This window comes from Mustela nigripes, chromosome 1 (genome assembly GCF_022355385.1).
Source record: "Mustela nigripes isolate SB6536 chromosome 1, MUSNIG.SB6536, whole genome shotgun sequence".
NCBI classification, from domain to species: domain Eukaryota; kingdom Metazoa; phylum Chordata; class Mammalia; order Carnivora; family Mustelidae; genus Mustela; species Mustela nigripes.
In genome coordinates this window covers 7,991,604-8,007,280 of record NC_081557.1, presented here as the reverse complement: position 1 = coordinate 8,007,280, position 15,677 = coordinate 7,991,604, and the positions used below count along the sequence as shown (strand labels likewise).

General features: G+C 57.8%; 1 protein-coding gene and 1 long non-coding RNA gene across 2 annotated transcripts; one reads left to right on the top strand and one right to left on the bottom strand.

Annotated features, from left to right (window-relative positions):
• Positions 1–478: 478 nt before the first annotated feature.
• LOC132006158 (uncharacterized) lies at positions 479–1,316 on the bottom strand. Its single transcript, XR_009400999.1, has 2 exons — positions 1,194–1,316; positions 479–1,004 (listed from the first exon to the last, which is right to left on the bottom strand). It is a non-coding gene; the product is annotated as an uncharacterized LOC132006158 (long non-coding RNA).
• Positions 1,317–1,607: 291 nt separating this feature from the next.
• SPINDOC (spindlin interactor and repressor of chromatin binding) lies at positions 1,608–13,526 on the top strand. The gene is made up of 6 exons (XM_059403179.1): positions 1,608–1,844; positions 5,107–5,436; positions 5,523–5,672; positions 5,810–5,947; positions 6,116–6,316; positions 12,741–13,526. The coding sequence occupies exons 1-6, from the start codon at positions 1,718–1,720 to the stop codon at positions 12,950–12,952; spliced, it is 1,158 nt and encodes a 385-aa protein (XP_059259162.1). The 5' UTR covers positions 1,608–1,717; the 3' UTR covers positions 12,953–13,526.
• The last annotated feature ends 2,151 nt before the right edge of the window (positions 13,527–15,677 follow it).

The following is a 15,677-nucleotide window of genomic DNA, read 5'->3' as shown; positions in this document are numbered from 1 at the left end:
TGTAAAACAAAGAATTTAAAGCAGGGTGTTCCTGACGCTGGTGACAACAGTGCTGGAAGGGCTGAGTAGTCCCAACAGGGGACAGAGAGGCAACACAGAGATTAGCAAACACAGGGCACTCCCCACCACTCCTAAACTGGAGGGACAAATGGAGGAGAGGGAATTAACATAACCTGGAAGTGAGTTGGGACTCACTCATCCCCCAGACGTTGGGACCACAGAGGAGTTTTATCTATGACTAGAGACCTGCCCAAGCCTGAGCAAACAAGAGAAAGAGAAGAAACACACTGGCTTTATCTTTCCTGCTATCTTCCAGTCTACTGCTACTGGCTCCCATGGGCCAAACCCACACCTGATGGCCCCAGTCCTGGGAGCCTGAGGATCTGGACCCATGCAAGGCAGTAGAGAGGAGAGCGTAAGTTCAAGGAAGGGATCCCTGCACAGCTTACCAGGTGATCGAGAGATAGAAATGACTGAAAACGGCTTGGTAATACCTTTATTTGTAAAACCTTTAAAGTACGGGGTACACTTGAAAGTAACAAAATTATTCACTTAAAGACCCACGGTAATGCAGATACCCTAGCTCCTATTGGCTCTCCAGCCCCCAACCCACTATATACATTATTCTGAATTATTCCTGTGTCTGGTCTGATATGGTGGCATTTTAAGATGGATTTCCAGTGTCAGACATTTTCTCAACCGACATCTCAGGAGAGCTTCTGGAGCAGAGGGGGTATGCCCATTCTGTGTCACGGAGGTAAAAGCTCGACCTGAGTAGGATGGCGGCGAAGCAGTGTCATGGCAACTGGACTCCGGTCTTGGGGCTCTCAAGAATTTGTGTGCCCCTGGGGAGGTGCACAGTCTCTAGACTCACGTTTTAATAAATGGAAATCAAAGCCATCGGGGGTGGTTTGCGTGTGCCCACACTCCACTTGGCTCTTCCACCTTCCGCATCCCCTTGTCCAGAAGCCTCCACAATGTCTTCCGAGAAAGGATGAGGTCGTCTAAGAAAACAGATAACGTGCCCAAGGTCACAGAGCTGGCAAAAATCAGAAGGAATTCCCTATCCCCCCTTCCCACGCCAAGGCCCTTCTCGCCGCTCCGCCGGATCCTTTCCCGCCCGGGGCATCTTCTGGCGGCTGAAGGCTCGTTCGGGAAACGCAAAGGCGACCCCCAACAAAACCCCACGGCACCTGGCAGCGCTCTCGACGCCCGCCAACGGGCGCGATCCGCAGCCCGAGGGACGACGCCCCCCAGCCCGCGGGGTCCGGGGGCTTCTCCGCCCGCCGGCAATGCCCGCCTCCGCGCCGCAGGCCGCCGGGGAGCGCGCGGCCCTCCCCGCCGCCCTGCGGGTCCCCGGGCGGCTAACGGAGCCGCGTGCCCGGGGCGGGGCCACGCGCGATTGGCCGCGCGGGGTCGGGGGCGGGCCCGCGGCGGGCCGTCCGGGAGGGCGCCGACAATGAGCCTCCATAAAAGGGAGCGGCGGGGGCCTGGGGCCCCGGATTGAGCCCTCCCCGCCCGGGGTCCCGACGCGCTCGGTCTCGGGGAGGCCCGGACGCGCCCGTCGCAGGCCGGGCAGTGAGCGGCGAGCGGCGGGCGGCGGGGAGGGGGCGGGGAGGGGGCGGCGCGGGGCGGGAGGCGGCCCCTGGCTGCGCGCCCGGCCTCCGGCGTCCGGTCACCGCGATCTCCCCCGCGCACACACACACACGGCCGCACCATGGCCCTGAAGGCCGAGGGGGCCGCGCTCGACTGCTTCGAGGTGACGCTCAAATGCGAGGAAGGGGAGGACGAGGAGGAGGCCATGGTGGTGGCCGTAATTCCGCGGCCTGAGCCGATGCTCAGAGGTGAGGATGGAAGGGGACCCCACTTCCGCGTCACGGTCCGGGCCCGGGTGCCCCCTCCCACTCCGCAGTCTGGGGGCTCCAGCGCCCCCCCCCCCCCCCCCCCGGTCTGGGACCTGGGCGCCCCCTCCCCCTCCGGCCTGGGGCCCGGGCGCGCTCTCGCTCCGCCCCCTCCAGGGTTTGGAATCTGGGGCCTCCCCGAATTCCCTCTCTCCCGCCCCCGTCCGGGGTCTGGAGCCTTCGATCCACACCCCGCGCGCTCCGGATCTTCCGGTGCCCGAGCGCCCCCACTCCCGGGCCCCGCACCGGCGGCCGCGGTCTCCCGCCCCGCGGAGCCAGAGGCCGGCGCAGGGGCCAGGCTGTGTTTTAGGCCGAGGGGCAGCAAGGCCTTCAGGGCCGAGGCCGGGCGTGCAGCCTGGTGTCCGGAGAGATCCGAGGATGCCGCCCGCCAAGGGGAGGATTTTCAGGGCCCTCTACGCAGAAAGCTTTCCTGTCCCCCAACTCCCCTTGCATCCCGGGCCTTCCACTTGCGTAAGCCACAGGTGTCAGATTCAAGCGCTTCAGGGGTGAATGGGATGGCACAGAGCACACTCAGATTCGGAAGAGAAGCGCTTGCTAGGGGTACCCTCTGCCACGCAGGAAGGAGATTGGCCTTGGCAAGGGATTCGAGGAACAACCTGGGAGCCCTTGATTTCCCCTCCCCCTTTACCAATTTCTGTAGTCCGCAGGATCTTGCAGACCATTAGAAAACAAAGGGCCATCTTAGTTGGAAACTTAATACTCATGAAAATGCCAAAAAAATGTTCATGGAAATGCAAATATCGTTTTTATTCTCCAATACCTCTTCCCGTAGGGGGGATTGTTCACCAAAGAGGTTGAGAGCAAGGCCATTTATTTAACCTCAGCATCACACGCTGTTTCCCCCCACCACCTCTCTCATCCTTTTTTGGATTCTGGAGGGTTATAAAACAAGTCAGGGAAATAAAGGCAGCTACCCTTTATCTCAGAGCTTGCCATCCACCATAGGTTCTTTCCCTGCCTGTGCTAGTATTTACTGAGGGCTGGAGGCCAAGCTGTCTCAGTTCATCCTCTCAATAACCCTGCAAGAGAGGCCCTGTTCCCCACTGTCAGGGATGAGGAAATAGAAGTCCAGAGAAGTTAATTCATTCAGTAGGTCTTTATTAGGCACCTGCTGTAAGCCAGGCAGTTTAAGACTGGGCACGCTAATGACTATGAGCAAAGATGACAGAAAGAAACACCCCTTCTGGAATATATAAATGAATGACCCAAGACCAACATAATTAAATGCATAGGGTGTCAGGGACTCATAAGTGGTTCAGAGAACACCAGAGCAAAGGGAGGAGAAAAGAGAATGGGGGTGTTTTATTTGGAATATCACGCAGTCGGGAAAGGCTTCTCTAATGTGAATCTTGAGCGCAGTCCCAAAGGACATGAGGGAATGAACCTTGTGGACAGTGGGAGGGAGGGAAAGCACTTTAGGCAGAGAGGATAGCCAGTGCACATGTCTTAAAGCAGAAGCTTTTTGAAAGATTTGGGTTAAGAGGAGAAAGGACGAATTCAAAGTCTTTGGCCTGAGCACCGAGAAGTACGGGCCTCCCATGTGCAAAGACAGGAAGGCTAAGATGTAGGCCTGGGACACGTTCAAGTGGTATGGCCAGACCGGCATCAGACACGTGCATTTAGATGCCGAGTCTGGCCGGAGGTACAAGTAAGGAAGTCATCAGCCGGCAGGCAGTGGGAAGAGACTGTCAGAGCAGGGAGGTAGACAGAAGGGGTCCGAGACGGGAGATGCAGAGCTCTCTCTGGCGACTATAGGTTGGAGATGAAGTCAGTCAGTCCCTCGTCAGAGATTGTCCGCATGCCACCACCTGCTAGGCACTGTTCTGGAGTCTGGGGGTCCAAGCGTTGACAATCAAAAGTCATGCAGCGGGGAGACACTGTGCGCGAGTAACACCATGTTAGACCCGGTGGCGGTGTGGGCTAGGGAGGACATGGTGGGGGGTTGGGTAATGGGGTGCCCAGCTTTCTGCATGGGGGCCGAGAAGGCCGTCTCGAGAGGATGGTTCTTCAGCTATGCCCTGAAAGAAGTGAGAGAGCCGTGAGAAGGAGGAGAGGAGCCAGCACGTGTGACCCCAAGAGAGCCCCAGGGAAGTAAGAGATGAACCAACAGGAGGTGGTGCCCGGAAGCTGAGCAACAAAAATCAAGCTGGAAGAAGTGATGAGTCAAATGATGAAGTTTAAGAACTAACGAACTAACGGCCGGGTTTAGCATTGGTGACTTTGGCAAGAGCTGTTTTGGAGGAATGGTGGGAAAGAGAGCCCAATGGCAACCAAGAGGTCAAGGTTCCCGGTCACGTGGGAGATAGGTACAGTCCAGCCTTGGACTTGGATCTTCTGAATCCTGGCCAGTTCACAGACCCACTTCAAAAGCCACCTCCCTGTACAGTCCCTTGGCGTTAGGACGGCCCATATTTAATTTCATCCAGTCTTCTGAGGTGAGAAAGAGGTGTGGCCATGAGAAATCGCAGAGACAGGCTGACATGGGTCTCAGCCTGCCGCTTTTGTCGAGTTTGTGTTCCATGCGCACAAAGCAGGTGCCAGGCAGACCCTTGGGCGCAAGATTACACCTGCACATGCTCTGGGAGATGGGAAAGGGATTCTCATGGGGTGTGGTGGCCTGTTGAAAGGGCCTCGCCCAGTGGAGAAGCTGGCATGCCCCGTCATTCGAGGACAGAAGGCCCACGAGCATCTCCTGCGTGCCAGGCCCTGTAGGGACAATAGATCAGATGGACCATTCTTGTTCTCAAGAAAGGACACAGTGTGGCCTGGATGTCAGATGTAGATCTAATCCCCCACCAGGGCGGGGAGGTCAGGAAAGCTTCCCAGGAGTAAAGGAAATTGTCGGACTCATCAGGGTGGTCTGGACAGACGTGTCAAGGCTGAAGACCTGCAAGAACAGCCTGTTGGAAAAGCCCGGGGAACTGTGGTTGGAGCCCAGGTGGAGAGCAGAGAGGCAGGGAGCTAGCGGATGCCGAGGCACCCAGGGAAGGTTTAATAAGGTTATGGTCTTTAATAAGGTTAAGGTCAGTCTCATGGGCGGCAGGGGAAGGGAGAGAAAGACTTTGGGTGGGAATGTTCCTCCCCCTGCCCCCCAGACTCCACCAAGTTTGGGGAACCATGTTGTAAGTCTTCTAGGCCACGGGCACCTTTCCTGCTAACGCCTCCTGCACGTCTCCCTCTGCAGTGGCCCCGCAGGAGAAGACCCCCCCGCCCAGGCCCAGCCTGCTGGAGGCAGGTGGCGAAGGCTGTGAGGAGCCCAAGCAGCAGGTGTCTTGGGAGCAGGAGTTCCTGGTGGGAAACAGCCCAGGAGGCAGCGGGCGGGCACTGTGCATGGTGTGTGGGGCGGAGATCCGGGCCCCCTCGGCGGACACGGCGCGCACACACATCCTGGAACAGCACCCTCATACCCTGGACTTGAGCCCTTCAGAGAAAAGCAACATCCTGGAGGCCTGGAGTGAGGGAGTGGCCCTTTTGCAGGACGTCAGAGCCGAGCAGCCTTCTTCACCAACCTCGGGTAGTTGGAACGGTGGGGTTGGCGGGGTGGGGGTGGGGGTGGCCCCACAGAACATTTGGAGCTTACTGGGCGTGCACCCTTTCCAGACTCAGGCCAGGATGTCGAAGTTGACCCGGACTCCGAGCCAGACCCTGCCAGGATGCCGGCAGAGATCGTCGTTCTTCTGGACTCCGAGGAAAACCAGTGTCTCCCAAAAAGGAGCCGGCCCAGGGGCCTCCGCCCCCTCGAGCTTCCTGGTCAGTCTCGGGGAAGCCCTTGAGGCTGAGCCGGGGAGAGGGGAACACGCACCCTGCACCCTGCATTCTCTGCGGAGAGGGGCTGCGGGGCTCAGGTGTGGACCCTTTAAAAGGTCTGGGGTCTTCTCGTTCTGCAGCTGCCCCTGTCTCAGAGCCAGGAAATAGGAAGCCCCGTGGTCAGAGATGGAAGGAGCCCCCTGGGGAAGAGCCGGTCAGAAAGAAAAGAGGCCGACCCATGACCAAAAACTTGGACCTGGACCCAGACCCCGACCCAGGTGAGAGGAAGGCCCCGTGCAGGTGTGGACATGGGCTCTGGCCGCAGTGCTCCAAGAGGAAAAGCCAAGCAGGGGAGGGAGATGGTCTAGGCCTTTGGATTCTGGCTTCAGTGAGGATAGATGGCTCCACCTCCCGGACTCCCATTTCCTTCCTATCTCTCCTTCCAGACCCCCCATCCCCCGACTCACCCACAGAGACTTTCGCGGCCCCCGCTGAAGTCCGACACTTCACCGACGGCAGCTTCCCCCCGGGCTTCGTCCTCCAGCTCTTCTCCCACACGCAGCTCAGGGCCTCAGACAGCAAGGACTCCCCCAAAGAGGGGAGAGCTGCAGAAGGAGGCCTTCCCCAGCCGGAAAGCCCCTCTCCAGGTGAGCTCCCGAGAGGGGATGACAAGGGAGGGACAGGCAGGCTGCGTCCTGGGGCTCGGGCCTCCTCGAGGCCCCTCTGTACCAGGGCCTTGGGTGTAGAGGTGGTCAGCACTCGGGTCTCCTGAGAGACTGGAATGACAGGGACTGGCCAGAAATCTGAACTAGCTCCTTGGAAGTGTCCTGGAAGTGATCCGTCAGGTTGGGCAAGGCCAGTGCTCCCCCAGGCCAGACACCCAGCTCCACACTTAAGGCTGCTCCCCCCCCGGGGTCTGTGGTGCTCCGCTCACCCTGTTGGAGCAAGGGCCTGAATGGACCCATGGGGAACTCAACACGCACCTCTGCGCACAGAGCAGTCCAGTGACTTGTCTAATGATAGCAGTAAGTGCTTGTGTTTGTATCATGTGTAACCGATTTCCAGAAACTTCTATACGTGGTTCATCAGGCCCTTAGGAAAGTCTGTTTTCTGCAGGGGAGATGGAAGTGGGAAGGCTGAGTCTCAGAGCTGGTTCCTCCTTCCCTTGGTCCTCGTATTCGTTTCCTGTGGTTGCTATAACAACCTGTTCGTGGTTTATGAGAACGTGCTTTATTCCTTTTCAGTTCTAGAGGTCAGGAATGGGCCTCACTAAGTTAAGATCCGGGTGTCAGCAGGGTTGTGTTCCTTTCTGGAGGCTCCAGGGGCAAAGACTTTACTTATTTGTTTGACAGAGACAGAGAGAGCAGAAGCAGGGGGAAGCATCAGGCAGAGGGAAAGGGAGAAGCAGGCTTCCCGCTGAGCGGGGAGCCCGATGTGGGACTCGATCCCAGGACCCTGGGATCATGACCTGAGCCGGAAGCAGAGGGTTAACTAACTGAGCCATCCAGGTGCCTGTCCTGCCAGCTTTTTAGAAGCTGTGTGCAGTCCTTGGCTTTCGGTCTCCTTCCATCTTCAAAGCCCGTAGAGGTTCCAGGGCCAGGAGAGTTCTTCTGAGCTTCGGCCTGACTCTTCTGCCTCCCTCTTCCCCACTGGGACTGGGAGTACATGAAGCCCACCCAGATCATCCAGAACCATCTATTCAGTTTAAAGTCGGCTGACTAATCCTCAACATTAATTCCACGTGTAGCCTTAATTCTTTCTTGCCGTGTGACAAGCCACAGTCACAGATCCTGGGGCTGAGGCTGTGGACATTTTTAGGCAAAAGTCCCAGAGTGAAGCCGTGGCAGAATTCAGTTTAGACCAGAATGCTTTCTGGGAGGGCAGAGGCTGAGCCTGGTTTCTTCAGCTGTCCAGGACAGGCATCTCGGGCTCGGGAAATGGCCCTTGAAGGAGTGACCGAGTGACCCACAGCACCTTGTCCCGGCCTGCCTGAAATGTGCATCCGGAGTTAGAGCCCAGGGAAGGTAGCGGGAGAAGACTGTGGCTCCCCAGAGCGGCGCTCTCAGAGAGGAGGTGGGCTTTTTGCACAAAGAGAAAAGCAGATGTGCATCTCGCCCTGCCCTCCCCTCCCCACTCCCCAGCAGGGAGCTGTTAACAGTCCGGTTTGTATCCTCGAGACCTTCTGCAAAGCTCAGGGTGGGCGTGTTATGCACACGCACTTTTGCTTAATGTATTTTTTTTAAGATTTATTTGACAGAGACAGCGAGGCAGGGAACATCAGCGGGGGGAGTGGGAGAAGGAGAAGCAGACTTCCCCACCGAGCAGGGAGCCCAACTCAGGGCTCGATCCCAGGACCCCGGCCGGGATCACGACCCAAGCCGAAGGCAGACGCTCAATGACCGAGCCACCAGGCACCCCTCGCTCAATTATATTTTACCAAACCAGGCTCCGCTTTTCCTCGTCTTGAGGCAGGCATCAGGCGTTCACATAGGTCACGGTTTTAACTGTCTCAAGTTTCAGCTTGAGCCACATTCCAGTCCTGCCTCCCTGAGACTGCGCTCTGCTGGGACTTGAGCGCTCCCCAAGCCTCCTCGTCCTCTGCGGCGGATCCCTGCTCTAAATGGCTGGCCACGCCCACTGTTTAATGGGTCTTCTGATTTCATTCTCAAAAGGGAGCCTTCATTTTGAGTCCCGGGCTACCCTGTGCCCAAATTCCACCTCCCTGGAGTGGTGAGTAGCTGAGAAGGGAGTCCCCAAGGTCACAGGTTCCTTTGGGGTGTGTGGGCAGAGTCTGAAGTCGTCAGGTTCTCCCATCTGATTGACGTGAGAGGGTCTTTCTCGGCGGGTGGCAGCATGTAGAGAACCCACAGCAGCTCATTCCTGAGGCAAGCACTCTAGAAGATGACACGAGTGAGGACAGAGTGTCTTTGTCCCCAAGAAACTGACTGTCTCTTTGGGGGTACAGGTCAGAGGCAGGGACGCAGCCACCATAGTTCTGTGCAGAGCAAAGGGCCCAGAGTGGTGGTCGCAGACTGTTTCAGGATTGCAGAGCTTGGACAGATTTCCCGAAACCTGTGAGGCTTCAACCAGAATGTCTTCACGTTGAGTTGCTTTATGGATTGAAGTTCTTGGAAGATTTTGAGTAAAGATTCTGTCACTTTAAAAAATCTTGAAAGTCGGGACACCTGGGTGGCTCAGTTGGTTAAGCAGCTGCCTTCGGCTCAGGTCATGATCCCAGCGTCCTGGGATCGAGTCCCACATCTGGCTCCTTGCTCTGCGGGGAGCCTGCTTCTCCCTCTGACTCTGCCTTCCACTCTGTCTGCCTGTGCTCGCTCTCGCTCGCTCTCTCTCTGACAAATAAATAAATAAAATCTTTAAAAAAAAAAAAAAATCTTGAAAGTCAAGGATTTAGAAGTTGGGAAAGGTCACTGTGGTGTGGTCAGCTGAGCTGATGGAAAGGAATGTGAAGCAGAGAAGACTTTCTGGAACTTTCCATGGGCCTTGCAGGGTGAGGGTGGGGAGGCGTCCAAGCCAGGAGAGAAGGACGAGGCTTGAGGACCCCACCCACAAATGGTGAGAAAAAGAGCCTCTTGGTCTTGCTAGTGTCTGTGTAAGACCTAGAGGGCTGGCTCTTAGGATGCCTCGACCAGGCTCAGTATGCTTCCAGGCTGGACCAAGGGAAAAGGTGTGCGTGTGCGTGCATGCCTGTGCTCATGAGGGTGAGCGTGGGTGAGCTTCACAAGGGACAGGGTCTTTGTCTTGTTGACTGTTGGATCCTCAGCAGCCGGTATGGGGCCTGGCACAAAGAAAGCCCTCCATAAAGATTTACTGAAAGAAGGGTGGATAGCGGCTACCCTCGCTTGTCATGTGGCAGTGACATTTTCAGAGTTGCTGATCAGAAACAAGACTTAACAAGAGAAAAGCACCCGGGCCCATCCTCTGGAGAAGGTTTGTGCTTGTACACATTCACGCACAAGTGTGGGGGGAGGGGGACAGGAGCTGGAGAAGCAGAGGGGCTTGGGTCCCCAGGATGGAGGGGGCCAGCCCTGGGTTTGGAGTGCTGAGGGGGCTCAGCTTGTCCCCGGACTGATAAGTCCTCCTGGTCTGCTCTTTCACGGCCGTGGGGCTCAGATGGTGCCTGCTTTCTGGAAGGGCACCCCACATCACGGTCGCCTCACTGTCCTGATGCTCCCCTCCCCACCACTCTCGGCTCTGCCCTCCATGCTGCCAGAAAGAACTGGTACGTAATTCCGTTGCTTTGAGCAGTCCCCAAGTCCGTGAACTCTTAGCACATGCTGAACTCTGTTAACATCTTAGCATGTCACCCGTCTCCTTAAATCCCCACAATCATGTTACGCCGTGTTAGGAGTTCCATTTTGGAGAAGAGGACATAGCCTCGAAGAGATACGGCACCTGTCTCAGGGCCCCTCACCTAGTAAGTGGCAGCCTGTGTTTCCACCTGTACCCAGCCCCCTGCAGCCTCCAAGCCTTCTCTCTGCTGCTGGGGAAGCCCGGGGCCCCTAACGCCTGGCTAGAGCCCGTCCCCTCCCTGCTGGCCGCTCTGTCCCTCCCTCTCTCCTCTTTGTCCAGGGTCCGTGTTCACCTCCAGATCTCACCCGGCAGCCTACGCAAAGCTGTGATTTCTCCCTTCGTGACCCCTCATCCCTCCCTAGCCACTGTCTCATTTGTTCCCAAACCTTTTCAGGGAGGCTGGGGAGCATTTCCCACACTAACCGGCCCTCCTCTCTCGGAGCCGCTCCCGCCCTCTTCCAATCTTCCCATCTCCTGCTAAAATTGCTTTTTTCGGCAAGGTCCCCACTGACTTGGCTAAAATGAAAATCCAGCGGTCACTTCTCAGTGCTGGCCTTTCCCCAGTGCGACCGTAATCACGATACCGTCCCTCCCTCCTTCCCAGATCTGCTCTGGTCTTGGGGCTCCCCGGACCACTGGCCGGGTCTCCCTCCAGCTTCACCAGACGTTCTGTTTCCCCAGCCTGTCCTTTCACACGCGGCTCCCCGAGTCCGATCTGACGGTTCTCTCTCCTCCTCTTTCTTGAGTGTAAGTAGCTTCAGGTCAGGACATGTATCTGTTTCATTTCCTGTGATCTCCCCAGAGCCTGGCACGGGGTCCAGGTGCTGCTTACATGTTCTGTGAGTGAGTGGTTAAGTGACGGACTGGATGCCTCAACCTTGGGGCAGGGCCTTCCTCACTCCTGGAGGGACCCAGTCCAAGTTCATGTGTTTCCAGCTCCCACCCAGATTCCCCTGGTGACATGCCTGTGGTTGTCCAGAAGATCTATGGAACTGCCTTATCCAAACTGAATCTCCCCCTGCACCCCCTGCCCCCAGCCTCTCTCGTCCTCCCCAGCCTCCCCTCCCCTTTTGCATTCCGCACTTTGCTCAGGCTAAACCCTCAGGATCATCCTCTTCCCGTTTCCATCAAGCCCTGGGCAAATCGTGTTAGCCCCACCTCCAAAATGGGTTCAGAATTCTGAATTCTGTCACCCTGTCACCCCCTCCGCTGCGGCCACCCTGGTCCAAGCCATCTCTTGCCTGGTTCCTTAATGGCCTCCCCCCTGGCCTGCCAGCTTCTGGTCTTTGCCCACTCTGGTCTCCTCTCCTACGGAAGCCAGGGTCCCCGGTGCAAACCGAGTTAGATGCTGTCCCTGCTGTTCACGTCACACTCCCGATAAAAAGCCAGAGTCCATGGCGACCAGGGATGCTCACCGCAGGATCCCGACTCTCCTAAGCAAGCCGGCCTGCTGTTCCTACAACGTCAGGCAGGCGACCCCCGGGGCGTTCGCGGTCACCCTTCCTTCTGGCTGGAATGCTGTTCCCTGGCCACCCACATAGCGGACTCTCTCTGTACATCTTTGTTCACATACCCGCCCCACGAGGCCCTCCACGCTCTCCTGTCCCCTTCCCCGGTGTCTCTTCTTGCTTCCCTTTCTTTCCGATGTGTCTGAATGGAACACATTGCGTTCATTGATCGTATCGGCTCCCGCCACGGGATCAGAAGTTCCAGGAGGGCCTCGTGGTCTGCTCCCTGCGCTGCTGGGACCCCGGTGGTCAGAGCCGTGCTGGGCACAGGCTGGGCGCCCACTGACTTGCTGTTGAACTTGGGATCCGGCCTGTCCTCACAGAGCTTGGAGTTTGTCAGACACAGACCGACTTACCCAGAGCAGAATTTGGCGATGGCCACTGGTGTGGAGTTTGGAATGTCAGCAAACTGTACAGCAAAGCTGTGCCCAGTTTCCCAGCCACCTGTTAGAGCGCGTCTCTAAAGACAGTGTAGGCCAAATGCCACAAGTGGATCCTTCTCGAAACAGACATCCCGACAATTGCAGTTACTATGTTCGGTTTTGCTTTTCAATGTGAAGTACTTCAGCACGTGCCCGTGTGGCGGGGGACATTTTTTGTGGCTGCTTGAAAGCCATGGAGAGTCTGCTCTCTCCTCTAAGGCCTGGTTTTGCCTTTTCAGAACAGCTGCTCCCCACTGCTGAGGTGGACGTCTGATCCCCGTGGTGTGGGTCCTGATGGGAGGGAAGAGCCCAGGGAAGCTCTCAGAGCAGAACTGGGATGCTAGCCCAGGGCATGCCATGCGGGGCTCTCGCTTTAGCTTCCGGATCTATCGTGAGCCCCATGACAGGCACAGCTGCATCTTACTTGGGTAGGGGGTTCCCCACACCCACCCCCTCTGCCCACACAGGGCAGAAGCCTTCAGGCTAGGGCGCCCAGGAAGTTTTAGATGAAGCAGAGTGAGCCGAAGGGAGGAGCCGAGGCGAGTAGACACACTGAGCATCCGTGCACCAAAGTACGTGGGGAAGGAAGCCCACGGGCTGCGTCTGACTTAACACCTGAGAGCCCGTGACCTCATCTTCTGGTTGGTCATGGTCCTCAGATGAACCAGGAGTGCGGCTTCCTGCCTTGGGCCCCCCTCGTACCGGGCCCCGGACTGTGGAAGTGAAGGCCTGGGAGTGGAGGTGCGGTTTGCAGAGGCCTTTGGGGGGCATCCTTGCAGTGGGGGTCCGGAGGGCCCTGACTTCTGCTCTCTGCTCCCATCCCTGCCCAGCTCCCCCTCCGGGGCTCCGCGGGACACTGGATCTGCAGGTTATCCGCGTACGGATGGAGGAGCCCCCGGCAGTCAGCCTCCTGCAAGACTGGTCCAAGCACCCCCAAGGCGCCAAGAGTGTGGGAGCAGGTGACCCCCCAAACTGGCCGGCGGTTCTGTCAGACTCCAGCACCACTGTGGGGGCCCAGCCAGGGGCAGGGGGAGGTGTATAGGCTCTCACTTTCCCGGGGAGGGAGGGAGGGAGGAGGCAGGGTCCCCCTTTGGCTTATCACTCAGAGCTGCCCGGCTCGGCCACCTGATGGAGAGAGTTAAACCAGGTGCCAAGGCAGGATGGAGGAGAGGACGGGGGTGGGGGGGGGGGCAGCATTTACTGCTACTTGGGGGCACTGGAAGGTGTCTACCCCTGGCAAGGCGCAAGGCCAGGCCCTGAGATCTGGGCGAGGCCGGCCTCAGGGCTGTCGTGTGGTGCGGCATTGGGCCTGTGGAGAACACCTACCCCCACCCTTTCGCTGACCCTGACCTCTCTGTCCCCCTTCCTTTCCCCCTCTAAACCCCCCACCATTCTCCCTTGGCACAGTGCCTTACACAAGAGGTGGTCACGATGGGGTTTGAACTGAGTCCCACTACCTCGGGGGATGCCTCTCCTCCCCCACCTGTTCAGGCTTCTAAACCAGGAGGCCCGAGCAGCCCACCTGGGGGTTTTGTTCACTCACTCCCTCCTTTTCACCTATTTTCCTGTTGTATATATCTCCTTTGTTGACAATAAATTATTTTTTTTTATTAAGAGCGTTCCGTCTGGGCCATCATTGGGGGAAGGAACTTGCTAGCAGGATATCTGGTCTCCCGGAGCGACCTTGAGGGGAGGGAGAGCAGACCAGGGCCAGGCGACAGGGCGCCATTGGCTGGAGGACCGGCGCCCAGTCGGTGCCGGTCACAGGGCGACGCCTCGCCCCTTCCCCGAGGCCTTGAAATGGGGTCACAAACAGCTCTTCTTTAACATTTTGGACCTTCTAACTCCCTTGGTAAGTCTCTGTGCAAGAGAGACTGTTGGGGGTGGGGGGGACGCCATGCCCACCCTAGTCGCTGACCCTTCTAAGGTGAAATGTTCGTGGCCAGCCTGCAGGGGGTGGCCTGGCCCCCGGATGAGGTGGCACCCGGCACCCTGCTCCAAGCCGCCCTCTCCGTGGCTTCATTAGATGCCCTCTGCCCCGTTCCCTGGACTGAGAGGTGGCCCACTTTGGGTTTTTTCACCAGACCCCTTACCCTCTAAACCAGTGTCCCAGCCCAGATCTCTGTGGGATTTTGTTTCTCTCTCATTGGTGAGAGGGGCATGGGGAGCTCCCTGTCAGACCCCAGACCCCACTGTTGCCTTTAGAATCCAGAGGCATGTGGAGCATTGGGACAGTCTGGCCCCTGCTCTGGGCGGCTTCACGTGCATTCACGTGCATCCACGTGCAATTCTGTGCATCCAGGGAGAAGGGAAGGACTCCAGAGGGGGAGTTCGCCCGCCACACTGACCCAGCCAGGTTTTGAGATTAACCGGAAAGCTCCTCTTTAACTCCAGGAGTATCCGGGTATGAGCCACTACACGGTGCTGTGTGCTTCTCTGAGCTGGTGTGGGCCACGTGTGGGCGATCTCCGCGGGGTTGCTTCCGGGTACTTGGTCCCGCTCCCCGTCTGACCAGCTTGGGAGAAGGAGCGAGAGGCTGTGGGGCCCTAGTCGGGATTAAAAGGCTTGTGGAGAACAGGCAGTAGATGAGTGTGGGGTGGCTTCCCCAGTGTGTGACAGGAGGGCCCCCAACTCTCCTGTATCTCCACCCCTGTTTCTGCAAATGGGTAGAACTTCTGTCCCACTTAACAGGAAGGAATAACTAAGGCTGCAAATCGGGCTTTGAAATAACAAATGTGAATCATCGCAGGTGATGTCTTTCCGTCCTCGCAATCGTGTGACTGTGTTTACATTGATGCCAGTGTGCTTTTAACTCACTGTGGCTGTGTCGCGGGGTGTTTACAATTGAGAAAATGTCTCAAGCGCGCTGTAAAATCGTGACGTCCAATGCCCCTTCGCTGCTGTTCATGTGATCGATGGCCAGCCCGCTAGACTGCGAGCTCCTTTCGGGCAAGGACCAGGCTCATTTTCCTCATTTTCCTAGGACCCTGCTTGGGGCCTGGCACATCGTAGTTGCTCAATAAATGTTTGTCAAGTGCCCTCTTGGTGTGTCTTCCTGTGCACCCGGCCCCCAGAGTGCACACAGCTCCCCGCACAGGGGTGGCGGCCGCAGTGGCTGTGGAGGGCACGACTTTCCGGTGACTTCATCCCCACATCTTGGTTGCCGAGGGTCTGCCCAGCCTCGGCCAGGACCGTAGGGACTGTGAGTGTGGGGGGCTGGGAGCTCCCAGTGGGCATCTCTGGGTTTCCGGGGAGTGGTGGGGAGAGGAGTGTGTCCCCCTGCCGCCCTCGCCGTCTCCCCCAACCCCAGGCCAGATGCTGCTGCAGCTCTCCCCAGACAACAAGGAAGCCTCGAGCGCTCTCAGTGCCCAGGAGCTGCTGGTGGCAACTTTCTCCAGGTGTGATGCTCAGCCCCATCAGGACGTTGAGTGAAGGGGTCAGGCACGAAGGGGCCACTATACCCAGTTCCTGAAACCCTTGCCTCTCGTCCCCTTTGCTCTCTGAAACAGGCTGCCTCCTGCTCTTCCCAGCTGCCCTCCTCAGGGTCCAGGATGGGGCGATCTTTTTGAGCTGTATAGCTCAAACTGGTCCAAGACAAAAGAGGAAGCAGCCTCTTCCCTCCTCGAAGAGAAACTGGTGTGTGTGAGGGTGTGGATGGGAAGAGAAGACACTCGCTGGGCCCTGCGGGGCACCCCAGCTGCTTTGCCCGTCCAGGCCAGCCTCTGCAGCTCCCACAGTCCAACCTCCCTCCCTCTCCCCCGCCCCAG